The sequence below is a fragment of the Neomonachus schauinslandi genome, chromosome 2 (genome assembly GCF_002201575.2).
Source record: "Neomonachus schauinslandi chromosome 2, ASM220157v2, whole genome shotgun sequence".
NCBI lineage: Eukaryota > Metazoa > Chordata > Mammalia > Carnivora > Phocidae > Neomonachus > Neomonachus schauinslandi.
The window spans coordinates 1,746,664-1,758,288 of NC_058404.1; the positions used below are offsets into that span (position 1 = coordinate 1,746,664).

The 11,625-nt window shown below is 52.1% G+C and overlaps 1 protein-coding gene across 1 annotated transcript in view; it reads left to right on the forward strand.

Annotated features, from left to right (window-relative positions):
- The window catches only part of MYOM2 (myomesin 2), an 84,393-nt gene extending 73,336 nt beyond the window's left edge, over window positions 1-11,057 (forward strand). The window contains exons 32-36 of the mRNA XM_021694205.2: window positions 6,607-6,770; window positions 7,014-7,050; window positions 8,328-8,350; window positions 9,487-9,542; window positions 10,740-11,057. Coding sequence (XP_021549880.1) covers window positions 6,607-6,770; window positions 7,014-7,050; window positions 8,328-8,350; window positions 9,487-9,542; window positions 10,740-11,057 — 598 coding nt within the window. The remainder of the gene's footprint in view (window positions 1-6,606; window positions 6,771-7,013; window positions 7,051-8,327; window positions 8,351-9,486; window positions 9,543-10,739) is intronic.
- The last annotated feature ends 568 nt before the right edge of the window (window positions 11,058-11,625 follow it).

The following is an 11,625-nucleotide window of genomic DNA, read 5'->3' on the forward strand; positions in this document are numbered from 1 at the left end:
GCGTGGACACACACACACCTACATGAATGCACACCTGCGTGAACGTGTGCCGCACACACCCGCGTGAACACGCGCACACCCGCGTGGACACACACACCTACATGAATGCACACCTGCGTGAACGTGCACCACACACACCCACTGGACACGCGCACACCCGCGTGGACACACACACACCTAAATGAATGCACACCTGCGTGAACGTGTGGCGCACATACCCGCGTGGACACGCGCACACCTGTGTGGACACACACACACCTACATGAGTGTACCCCTGCGTGAACGTGTGCCGCACACACCCGTGTGGACACACCGTGTGGACACACACACCTACATGAATGCACACCTGTGCGAACGTGTGCTGCTGCACATACCCACGTGGACACGTGTATACCTGCATGGACACACACCTACATGAATGCACACCTGCGTGAACGTGCGCCGCACACACCCGGTGGACACGCGCACACCCGCGTGGACACACACACACCTACATGAATGCACACCTGCGTGAATGTGTGGCGCACACACCCCCATGGACATGCGCACACCCGTGTGGACACACACACACCTACATGAATGTACCCTGCATGAACGTGTGCCGCACACACCCGCGTGGACACACACCCGTGAGGACACACACACCTACATGAATGCACACCTGCGTGAACGTGCACTGCAGACACCCGGTGGACACACGCACACCCGCGTGGACACACACACACCTACATGAATGCAACCTGCGTGAACGTGTGCTGCACACACCCGCTGGACACGCACACACCCGCGTGGGCACATACACACCTACATGAATGCACACCTGCGTGAACGTGCAGTGCACACACCCACGTGGACATGTGCACACCCGTGTGGACACACACACACCTACATGAATGCACCCCTGTGTGCCACACACACCTGCGTGGGCACACTCACACCCGTGTGGACACACACACCTACATGAATGCACGCGCACACACACACGAGGACGTGGACGGATCAGTGCCAGCACTAACATGAGATCTATGTAAGAGTAGCAGCCGCTTTGCATTAAACGCTTTACACACATGATTTCACCAAAGCCCTGAATTAGGCACTAACACCCACTTTTATGGATGTAGAAACTGAGGTTTAGGCAGAGGAACATGATCGGTTAGTTCCAAGTCCCACAACTAGTGAGTGGAAGGGCAGGGATCTAAATACTAGTTAGTCTCACTCTAACCAGTACCCTGCTCAGGGGTGTCAGGCTTGTGGGGGCTTGATGATGGACAGGCAAACAGACAGACAGACAGACGGAGAAGTCAGGGCTCAGAGCAGGTGTGTGACTCATGGATAAAGTGGCGTCAGATGGAAAGGTCGCGAGAGCCCGGCAGAGAAGGTGGCGGCGTTGGAGACCTCCGTGGGCCTGAAAGTGGCCTCGTTTGTACGTTTTCTCTTCTCCAAACAGAATATGCTCCACAACCAACCAAGTCTTTTTTGAGCACTTTTAGGACTAAAATATAACTTGGACTTCTATCCTACTGGACTATTGAACGATATTACACTGTATCTTGCAGATACAGTTGCAGATATAATGTTTGGTGTATTTCAGTATTCGACTATTAAATAAGTTCTTGTGGAAACAGAAAAATAGAGGAGAATATGAAATAAAATCTGCCTCAGAGACTCATGACAGACACAGGGCGGCCCAGGGACATCACGGGTGCAGACTTGATGGTGGACATCTGAATAGTTTGAGTCAGTAGGCGGCACGGGATTGACAGAGGATGATGAGGATTTGGAGAAGTGCGAGCATAAGCAGGGACAGTTGTTCTTTGGGTAAAAATGCTGAGGAATCCATCCAGGTGGGCGAAAGCGCCGCTCCAAGGAAAGGGCTGCAAGCCTCTTCAGAATGAGAGTGACACTCAGCAGAACTGCTCTTCTGAAAAAGGATTGTGTCCTCCTGCTCAGAGGTGAAATTCGTACGTCATCCAGAGCACAGATTGCTCAGGTGCTGACCCCTGGAGCCTTAGCCGCGTCCCCGCCACCAAGGAAATCTCAAGCAAAAAACCCCCGCTGCCTCAAGTCTCACAATGTGTGTTCTAATTCAGCTGGGGGGAAATTTCTCCCACGGAGGTGCCCTTGAAATCTAGTGGACCAGCATGTCTGAGGTCACTCGGCATGTCACGAGGTGGGAAGAGCTGAGCAGGGTGTTGGGATGGCACCTTGGTCCCCGGGGACCCTCGCCTGGAACAGATGCCCAAGTGGACGCTTCCCGGTCCGTCCGCTCACGCACGTGTCCGGAAGCATGGGGCGGCCAGTGTTCATGATTTTGGCTATCACGGGGGCAGTAGTAAAACTTGCTGGGTAGTTTAAACACCTTGCAGGCTGTGTTGTTTTGTGGGACCCTTGCAGGTGGCTGGCGTTCCTCAGGACCACCTCCTCCAGCCAGATGCAGATACCTCCTGACTTTGGGGGATTATTGCTGATATCTATGTTTGTCCTCTAACGGGGAGGCAGAATCCGGATGGAGGTCACGTGAACATCTGACCAGTGTGATAGGAGCAAACTGTTACTTTCCTACTGGGACAACACATCCATGTTTACACCTCAGGTCTCTTGGAAAAGCAGCCTTGGCTGGCCCATCTTTGACTTAGTTTTTAGACTTTTGCACCCGTGTCCCTTCCAACTACTTGTTTTAACATATCATAATTTAAAATCTTTCATTGTAAGATACAAAATACTTTAGGCTTATAGGAAAGTTGCAAAAGCAGTACAGAGAGTTCCTGTGTGGCTTTCGCCTGGCTTCCCGGGAGAAAAACCGGGAGGTGAACGGTGACATGGCCCTCCACACTGAGCTGCAGACCTAATGCACGTTGTGCCCATTTTCCAGGATGCCACTGTACATTAACCGTCCTGGCTCCTCAGTGTCCTTGAATCTGGGGCAGCTCCTCAGTCTGTCCTTCCTTGTCTTTTATGAACTGGGTGCCCCCTGAGCGTTCTGGTCCCGTGCTTTACAGAGTGGCTGTCCACTTGGGTTTATCTAGTGCTTTCCCATGATGAGATCGAAGGTGTTCCTTTGTGGTCAGAGTGCAGTGGAAGTGATGCTGACATAGTTCTCACCTGGCTGACAGGTGGCTTCCCAGGTCTGTCCCCTGCAACGTCACTAGCTTTCCCTTTGTAATTAGTAAGTATCTGGGGGCAATACATTGAGATTTTGCACATCTCTTCTGCACAACATTCTCTGATTCACTTATTTCACCTGCGTAATACCCTCCAGTTCCATCCACATTGTAGCAAATGGCAAGATCTCATTCCTTTTGATGGCTGCATAATATTCCATTGTATATATATACCACATCTTCTTTATCCATTCATCTGTAGATAGACATCTTGGCTCTTTCCACAGTTTGGCTATTGTGGACATTAATGCTATAAACATCGGGGTGCACGTATCCCTTCGGATCCCTACCTTTGTATCTTTGGGGTAAATACCCAGTAGTGCAATTGTTGGATCATATGGTAGCTCTATTTTCAACTTTTTGAGGAACCTCCATACAGTTTTCCAGAGTGGCTGCACCAGCTTGCATTCCCACCAACAGTGTAGGAGGGTTCCTCTTTCTCCACATCCCCGCCAACATCTGTCAACCTGACTTGTTAATTTTAGTCATTCTGACTGGTGTGAGGTGATATCTCATTGAGGTTTTGATTTGGATTTCCCTGATGCTGAGCGATGCTGAGCACGTTTTCATGTGTCTGTTGGCCATTTGGCTGTCTTCTTTGCAGAAATGTCTTCTTGAACATTGTCGAATTCAATGGGAAGCAGCTGGAGAGGGCGTGGGCCTGGGGAGCTATGTTGACTCCGGGGAGGGGGCTGGAGGCTGGAATTTGTCCTGGGCAGGTGGAACAGTGTGTGGCCCTGTCCTGCCAGGGGTTTCACTGGTATCCGGGGAACAGAACTAGCATGTGGCCCAAGAAAATGTGGGGCTCTGGGAGAAGCTGACTCAGAGCTCAATCCTGCAGCTCAGCCTGGATTAGGGATGAAGGCACATCCCTGTCCTAAGGCAATGGGTTCTTTCTGGAGCTGGGGCTCCGGGAGGGAGCGGGATCACTGCTGCTGAACTGTGGCATCCCTGGCTCAGGGAGCGAGAGTCTCTGCAGCCAGAGCTGGAGCCGAGGAACACGTAGCTGTGGCCAGGAACACGTGGGGCCCCAGGGGAGCAGCACACAGGCTGTTGTGTGACTGGGAGCTCGTGACCCCCCGCCGCAGTGGCTTTTACCCTTCCTCACCTCTGAGTGACGTTGTGTGGACGTGGATGGTCTTCACCAAAAGACACCATCAAGGCCGTGGAGGATTGCTTTCTGTAAGTCAGACTCGAATGGCAAACAGCCCAGTCGCTGTGGAGTGGGAGCTGCGGTGGTTGGCAGTGTGTCCATCCGTCTCTGCTGCTGGACAGGTGGTGTTCAATGCATCGAAGGCAGGAGGACGTCTGTACCTACCTAGAGCTGCCCTGCGAGGCTTGCTTGGGTGTATGGTTGGAGCACAGAAGGCTGAGACAGAAGAAAGCCGTGTTGTTGTCTCCTCCGAGCGGCCTGCTGATTTTGTGGACAGATCCCCATCAGAACGGGACGTATTTCAACAGAACGTAAGCTCCTCGGAGGCTGAAATGGTCACTGTTTCCCAGAGCATTTTTCCAGCGATCCTGGAGCCGCACGAGTTTCAGGCGTTGAGGAAAGCTGGGTCCGATGTGGCTGATAACATGCAAACTCCAATCACTTTCCTTCACGGCCCCGAAGCTCATGGGCTTCCAGCCGTGCCCCACTGAAGCCGCTCTGGACTCTCTGTTCCTGTCCGTCTGTCTCTTGCACGCACTCAGGGGAAGCAGACGGCTGGCCATCTTTATCTGTGTGTCCAGAACACAGCAGTTTTCCTCTTTGAGGACGATGTGTTTGAATTCATGGAAATAAAGAAGAGCACCTCTCCAGCCCTAAGGCCCACAGAGCACGTGGCACAGGGGAACCCCCCCGGGCCTGCCATATGCGGGGCTGCCTCTTCAGGAAACTCTGAGCCGCCTGCTCGTGCACAGAGCGGACTCAGCCAGTCCTTCTCCCCGAGCTGTCAGGGCACAGCCTTCGAGGCAGAATGCAAATCCCCGGCATGGTCCAGGTCACCCCTTCCCAGCAGAGCAGGGAGCGAACTGCAAATCCCAAATATCTTGTCAGTGCAGGGAGGGGGGCGGTGCTGCTCCCAGCACGGGACCTAGTGTGCTGGGATGGGTGGAGGGAGGGCCTTATTCATGGCGTGGCTCACGCTAAAATCCCCGCCGCGCCGGGGAGACTCTGTGTGCTTAGTGAGCGCAGACAGCCGTGTTGGTGCTATGTGGTCGGGTCTGCGTCTGGCAGGGTTTAAGGCTGACCCTCAGGAACAGCTGTAGCAGATGGAGTGGGGCGTGACAGACGGCCGGGGCCGTTCGTGTTGGAAAGAAGGTGTCTCCTTACTCTGGAAGAGGCTCTCCATACACGTTAGCTGCTGTTTACTTGGATGAGGTGCGTTAGTCCATAAGCTGTTAGGGCGGGCTTAGTTCCCCACTGGCCTACGATGGATGATTTGCCAGCTGGTCTATCCAAATGCCGATTGTCAGTGCGTACAAGGCGTGAAGAAGGCCCTTCTTCATCCGGCTGTGATGTTCGTGTTGCGTGTTGCTGTCCGTTTATGTTGGGGTGTTTGCACACGTGGGCTCCTCACTGTCCCTAGCGTTTCAGGCTTGGGACTGATTGCCCAACCCACAGCATAGGATATTTTCTTTGAAAGAGTGTTTCTCTCTGCAGAACTGAGAATCACTATGTACAGTTGAATTTTCTATTTGTGCATGGGAATGAGTAGGTCTGAGCGCTGGCGCCCCCGGGATACACTAACTCCCCATTACCCTCTTCCCAGCCCCTGGCTGGCACCATCCCACTCTCTGTCTCTGTGAACTTGACTACTCCAGGAGCCTCGCTGTAGAATTGTTAGTCCTTGTGTTTTTGTGAGTGACTTCTCTCACTCAGCAGAATGTAATGTCACCCAAGTCCACCCATGTTGTAGCAGGTGTCAAAATTCCCTCCCTTTTTTGGCCCGAACACTGTTGCATTGTATATGTACCTGGCATATTCTTCATTCATCCAGTGGTGGACGCTTGGGGTGCTGTCATCTTCAGGCTCTTGTGAATGATGCTGCTGTGAACATGGGTGTGGATACTTGCATCCCTGCTTTCAGTTCTTTGGGGCTTATATCCACCGGTTGCTGGATCATATGGTCATTAGAAAAAGATTTTTGAGAGTAAAAAAATGCCACGCTATATAGAGCATTTTCGAGTTTATTACATTGTAGCCAACAAGCATATGTTAATAACAATGTATCTTTAAAAACTAGGTATCAGGTTCAATTTTAGAAGGTTTTCAGATCTGAGCTACTGATGTAGTTAATAAATTTATAATATCCAGAAAAATCTATTGTGACATGAGCACTAGCGAGCCCGATGGGGCTCCCCACCCAAACACGTGTCCGTTGCCCCATGGCCATCTTGCGTATAGTATGAGGTTCTAAGTTGAGATGAGTTTCTGTTAACTTTTTTTTTTTTTTTTAAGAGATGCCAAGATTGCATCTAGTGAGCATATGAGGATTGGAGGCAATGAAGAGATGGCCTGGCTGCAGATCTGTGAGCCCACGGAGAAGGACAAAGGAAAATATACCTTCGAGATTTATGACGGCAAAGATAACCATCAGCGCTCACTTGACCTGTCTGGTCAGGGTAAGATAATTATTCTTTAGCTCCTCCTGATTCTGTGTTCAGTGACCCATTGACAGTGCTAGACCAGGAAATGCTCTGATTTTATGAGTTTCATTCAGAGAAAATTATTTCTGGATAATCAGTTTATTCCTTTGGCTGTTTGTCCATTTTCATTAAGCCAGTTCACGGGTAAAGCACCTGAGTGAGTGAGGGAAAAGCCAAACACACCGAAACCATTAAACCGTATGAAACATTTCCTTACAGCGTTCGATGAAGCCTTGGCAGAATTCCAGCAGCTGAAGTAAGATTTGCATGTCTGCACGGATTTACATGTCTGCATGATGGTCTGTCCCCGGAGGGCCGCTGGGCGGAGTGTGGGAACATGGGGGCCCCCGGTGCCCACATAAAAATGACAGTTGATGCAGTTCAGTGTGCATAGGGCAGGCATCCTTCTAAACTGTACATGTTTTTATAAACTAACTGTCTAGAGTCATCATAACCCTGGGTTGCTTTAAATGATGAAAATGACAGGTTTCTGAAATAGTTATAATTATGGCAACAGAATATACAGAATGATTTTTTTAAGGTTATATTTTTGGGTTCTTTTTAAAGACTTTATTTTTTTCGAGCAATTTTATCATAGCAAAATTGAGACGAAGGTGCAGAGATGTCCCGTGTACACCCTGCCCGCCCCATGCATGGCCTGACCCCAGCACCCTCACCAGACGGTGCATTTGTCACCAGCGATGACCCCACAGGGACACGTCCTCACCCACAGTCTGCGGGGGACCTCAGGGTTCCCTCCGGGTGTCGTCCATTCTGTGGGTTTGGACAAGTGTATGATGACCCGTGTCCACCACTGTAGGATCACACAAAGCATATTCACTGCCCTAAAACCCTCTGTGCTCCCTGTTCACACCTCCATCCCCTGTCCTCTGTCACCCACTGACCCTGGTCCTTTTCCCTGGCTCCATGGTTTGGCTTTCCCCCAGCACGTCCTGGGCTTGCAATCCTGCAGCGTGTAGACTTTCAGACAGGTGTCTTTCATGTACTGATCTGCATTTAGGGTTCCTCCCTGCCTTTGTGTGGCTTGAAGGCTCATTTATTTTTAGTGCTGAATAATACCCCATTGTTCCGAGCAACTTTTGAAAGAATCCCTCGAGATTTCTAAACGTGGATCTGAATTTTGGAGTATCCAAAAAGGAGAGCAGTCACTGGCCATACTAGGTTATTCAGGAAATGTGTGTGGAACGGAGGAACGGACGGCTAAGATAAGTCAGTGTTTTCAAAAATATCTAGAAATCTCCAGTGCAATCTGGTGAATTTGGTGAAAAAAGAAATCTCTCCAACCTCACGCTCGAACCCCGAGTTTTTCTGTGGGTTTCACCCGCCGAGAGACGGGGCAACCCACCACGGCCCTCAGCAGCGGCAGGGGGGACGTTCTTGTAAGAACACGTGTCCTCCTTCCTCCTTCCTTTCGCTTTCGTGTCCAGCAAAGCTCCGAAATGTGTGATGCTTGTTGTGGTCCCGTTTTCTCACGACTGTCTTTTTATTCTCTCTGCTCCCATTGATTTTTAGGGCCGCTGCTTTTGCAGAGAAGAGTAAGTACATGTTACATTATAACGAGCACCACTTACTATTTTGCGTGGGGCCAAAGGGCCCACACTTCAGGGTGTTAATGTTGTGTGTTAAATGGTAAATAGCAAACCTGCTCGCCCAGATTGGAGAAGCTTCCATGACTCCCAACACCCACATTCCCGATCCTGCCAACACATCCTGTGCCACCCAGCCCAGCCTGGCCTTCCACTTTGGCTCCTTGTTACGTCTGGGGTCTCCTTTCTCCCTTCTTCCCTCTGCCCTCTTGCTCCGTGTTCTTTTATGAGATGCTCAGGCAGGTGTGGCCATAGGTAGAGGACGCAGAGCGGAGGCTCAGCAAGTCAGCGTATCAGTCTCGCCGGTCCGAGCGAAGGGAGGCATGCCGCCCAGAGCCACCTGGGGAAGCACCGGGTCAGGAGGTAGAGGCAGGAGTGAAGGGTGTGCTTAGACCATGGCCTTTGTTGGCGTTTCCTTGGGACAGGTAGGCGGGCTGTGGTAAATGATCTAGGACTGGCTCATTTGAATTATTTCACTGGGCTTTGGTCCGTAGGGGTGGCCCGCAGATGTGTGGCACCAGGCCCTCGGAGGATCAAGGTAGAGGAATATTGCTCCCAGGTGCAGGGGCAGGTGGGGGAGGCAGCTCGGAGGGGCGTTGCCTCCTGGGTGAGGATCGGTGGAGGCATCCTCGCTCCGGGTAGGCTGGTTGGCCTCTCACAGGCTGGGCCCTTTGCTCTCTCTGAGAATTGGCTACCCCAGGAGGGGCCATCTCCTTAGCCAGGAAGGTTTCTAGGATGTCAAAGCATAATATACAGAAAATAGACTCCTGTAGGGTCCAATGCCCTTAGAAAGCTCTGCCCTCCAGACGCACAGGACCCCTCTCCCTTCCAGGATGCATTTAGCTGTATCAGGTTCCCTGCGTGGAGCCTTTGGTGAGCTCACGCACGTCCCTCCTTCCCTGGAGGGCGTTCACAGCCATCCCTGCACAGGACCTGAGACTCCTCCTGAGCCCCCCACTTTATATACACAGTAGCGGGAGCCCCTCCCTGTGTCGGCTTGTATCCACGTGTGCTCAGCATGGGGCCTGCTCTGTACAAACGTCCCCGTGGGTAGTTTTCTGAACCGAGTCACCTTCATGTTGCAGATCGTGGCAAGGTGATTGGTGGCTTACCTGACGTTGTGACCATAATGGAGGGCAAGGTAAGAGCACACAGCAGGACACGGAGTTAGGACGGCACGGGGTTTTGGCAGTGCAGTGCAGTCCCCCCCCCCCATAGTACCTAGCCTGGGGAGCCTGGGGAGGGGATTGCATGTTGCTCAGCCCCCAGAGGACAGGTTGCTCCCCACCCACCATGATGCGTGTCTTAGGCTGCTTCTGGTAACACTTACGTTATCAAAGGATGGAAGAGTTTACTCTTCTGGACCCACAAACAGCAGCTTTAGGAGCATGGGGACAAGGTGCATGATTCAGGCATCACAGAGCAGGTGTGTGGCAGCTGTGGGTTCCAGGCCCTGGGCGTCCACCCGGTCCTGGGCCCTTGGCAGCAGTAACTGCACAGGGAGCAGGCTGGCCACGCCCTGTAGGAAGGCGGAAACCACCTGCGTCAAGTAAGAAATGAAAAGCATCTCTGCTCAGTTGTCAGGGTCACTTTGGAATTTATAATGGAAACGGCTAAGTGGAGGTTTAGTTTGTGGCCGGTCAGTGGAGTTACTGACATCTAGTTGCTACCTCTAGCGATCTTCAGCCGTTCGTACTCAATGTCCAGGGTTCATAGACACTTGAGAGAATGTCATTAGGCCAAAATACTAAAATGTACAGGCCTTTTCTTTAGCAACTAAGGAAAGCCTAGAGAGTTCCTGAGCTGGAGTCGTCATGGGTCTCACAACAAGGATGGACCGAGGTGTAAGCAACAGCTCCATGGTCTCGTGGGCTGAGCACACGGTCCTGGGCGTCACAGTGCGTTTGCTCCATCTGATTTACCACTTTTAAGACAATATCTTCTCTGGATTTGCCAGAGGAACTGGCAAAATGGATCTGTGAGTTTGAATACAAAGGAAATTTGGAAACAGGCTAAATACATCTCCTGTAAAATGTAGAGTTTAATTCCCTCTACATTCTTTAATTGACATCGGCCATGGATTAAGACTGAGAATAAATAGAAAAAAATTATCATTGATTTTTCTCACGAGCTGCCCATGAGGCTGTGAGCTTGTTTGCATCCTGCTGTCTTTGGATCCCTCATGTCTAGCTTGGCGCTTACGCACAGAAAGAGCCTCTTGACTAACTGAGCTATATGTGGGGTGGATAGACACTTCGCTGACCCATCCCCTTGGGAGAGGCAGTATGACTCCCGTGTTTCTAACCCTCCCTTCTCTGCTCACCCCTCCCCCCCAAAGACCTTGAACCTGACCTGCACCGTGTTTGGAAGCCCTGACCCCGAAGTGGTGTGGTTCAAGAATGACAAGGACATCGAGCTCAGCGAGCACTTCTCAGTCAAGGTGGAGCAGGGCAAGTACGTCAGCATGGCCATCAAGGGCGTGACCTCTGAGGATTCGGGCAAGTACAGCATGCACGTCAAGAACAAGCACGGAGGTGAGAAGATCGACCTCACCATCAGCGTGTACAAACACGGGGAGAAGATCCCAGACATCTCGCCGCCCCAGCAGGCGAAGCCAAAGCTCATCCCGGCCTCGGCCTCCGTGCTGGCCCAGTGAAGGAGCTGCTGCCGGGCGGGAAGGCCACCGAGGGCGGTGTGCTGGTTCAGACGGGTGGCCGTGAGTGAGGTCACGTGCGCCGACGGTCCAGCCTGCGTTAACGCTTTTACTTTTGGCACTTGGTTGTTATTCTCTTATGTCCCTCTAAGGGCGAAAGCTCAGCTTGTTTGCACCAGGCGAGAACAACGTCTGCGGATACCAGCGGAGGGTGGGTTGCAAGGTGCCCGCTTGGATTTCCGTGGCTGCTGGCCCAGGACGCAAAGGCCCCAGCACACTGGTGGTTGCGGCGTGTGGGGCAGACAGCCTAGCGGCTCCGGAATCCTGGCTGTAGAGCCCTGCACGCGTGTGTTGTCTGGTTGCACTCCCGTTTTCTCTCGCTGTAGACGAATAAAACTTGATAAAGGCAATTGGTGTGGTTCTCCTGTATCAAGCTGTACCCGACCCCATCTGCTGCTTTTCCGGGCTCCGTTGCGGATCGGCATGTGGTGGCACAGCCAGGGGCACGCGAGCGTGCAATCCGGAGACGGGGGGGCGGGGGGTGCAGATCACACGCACAGTATTTACCCGG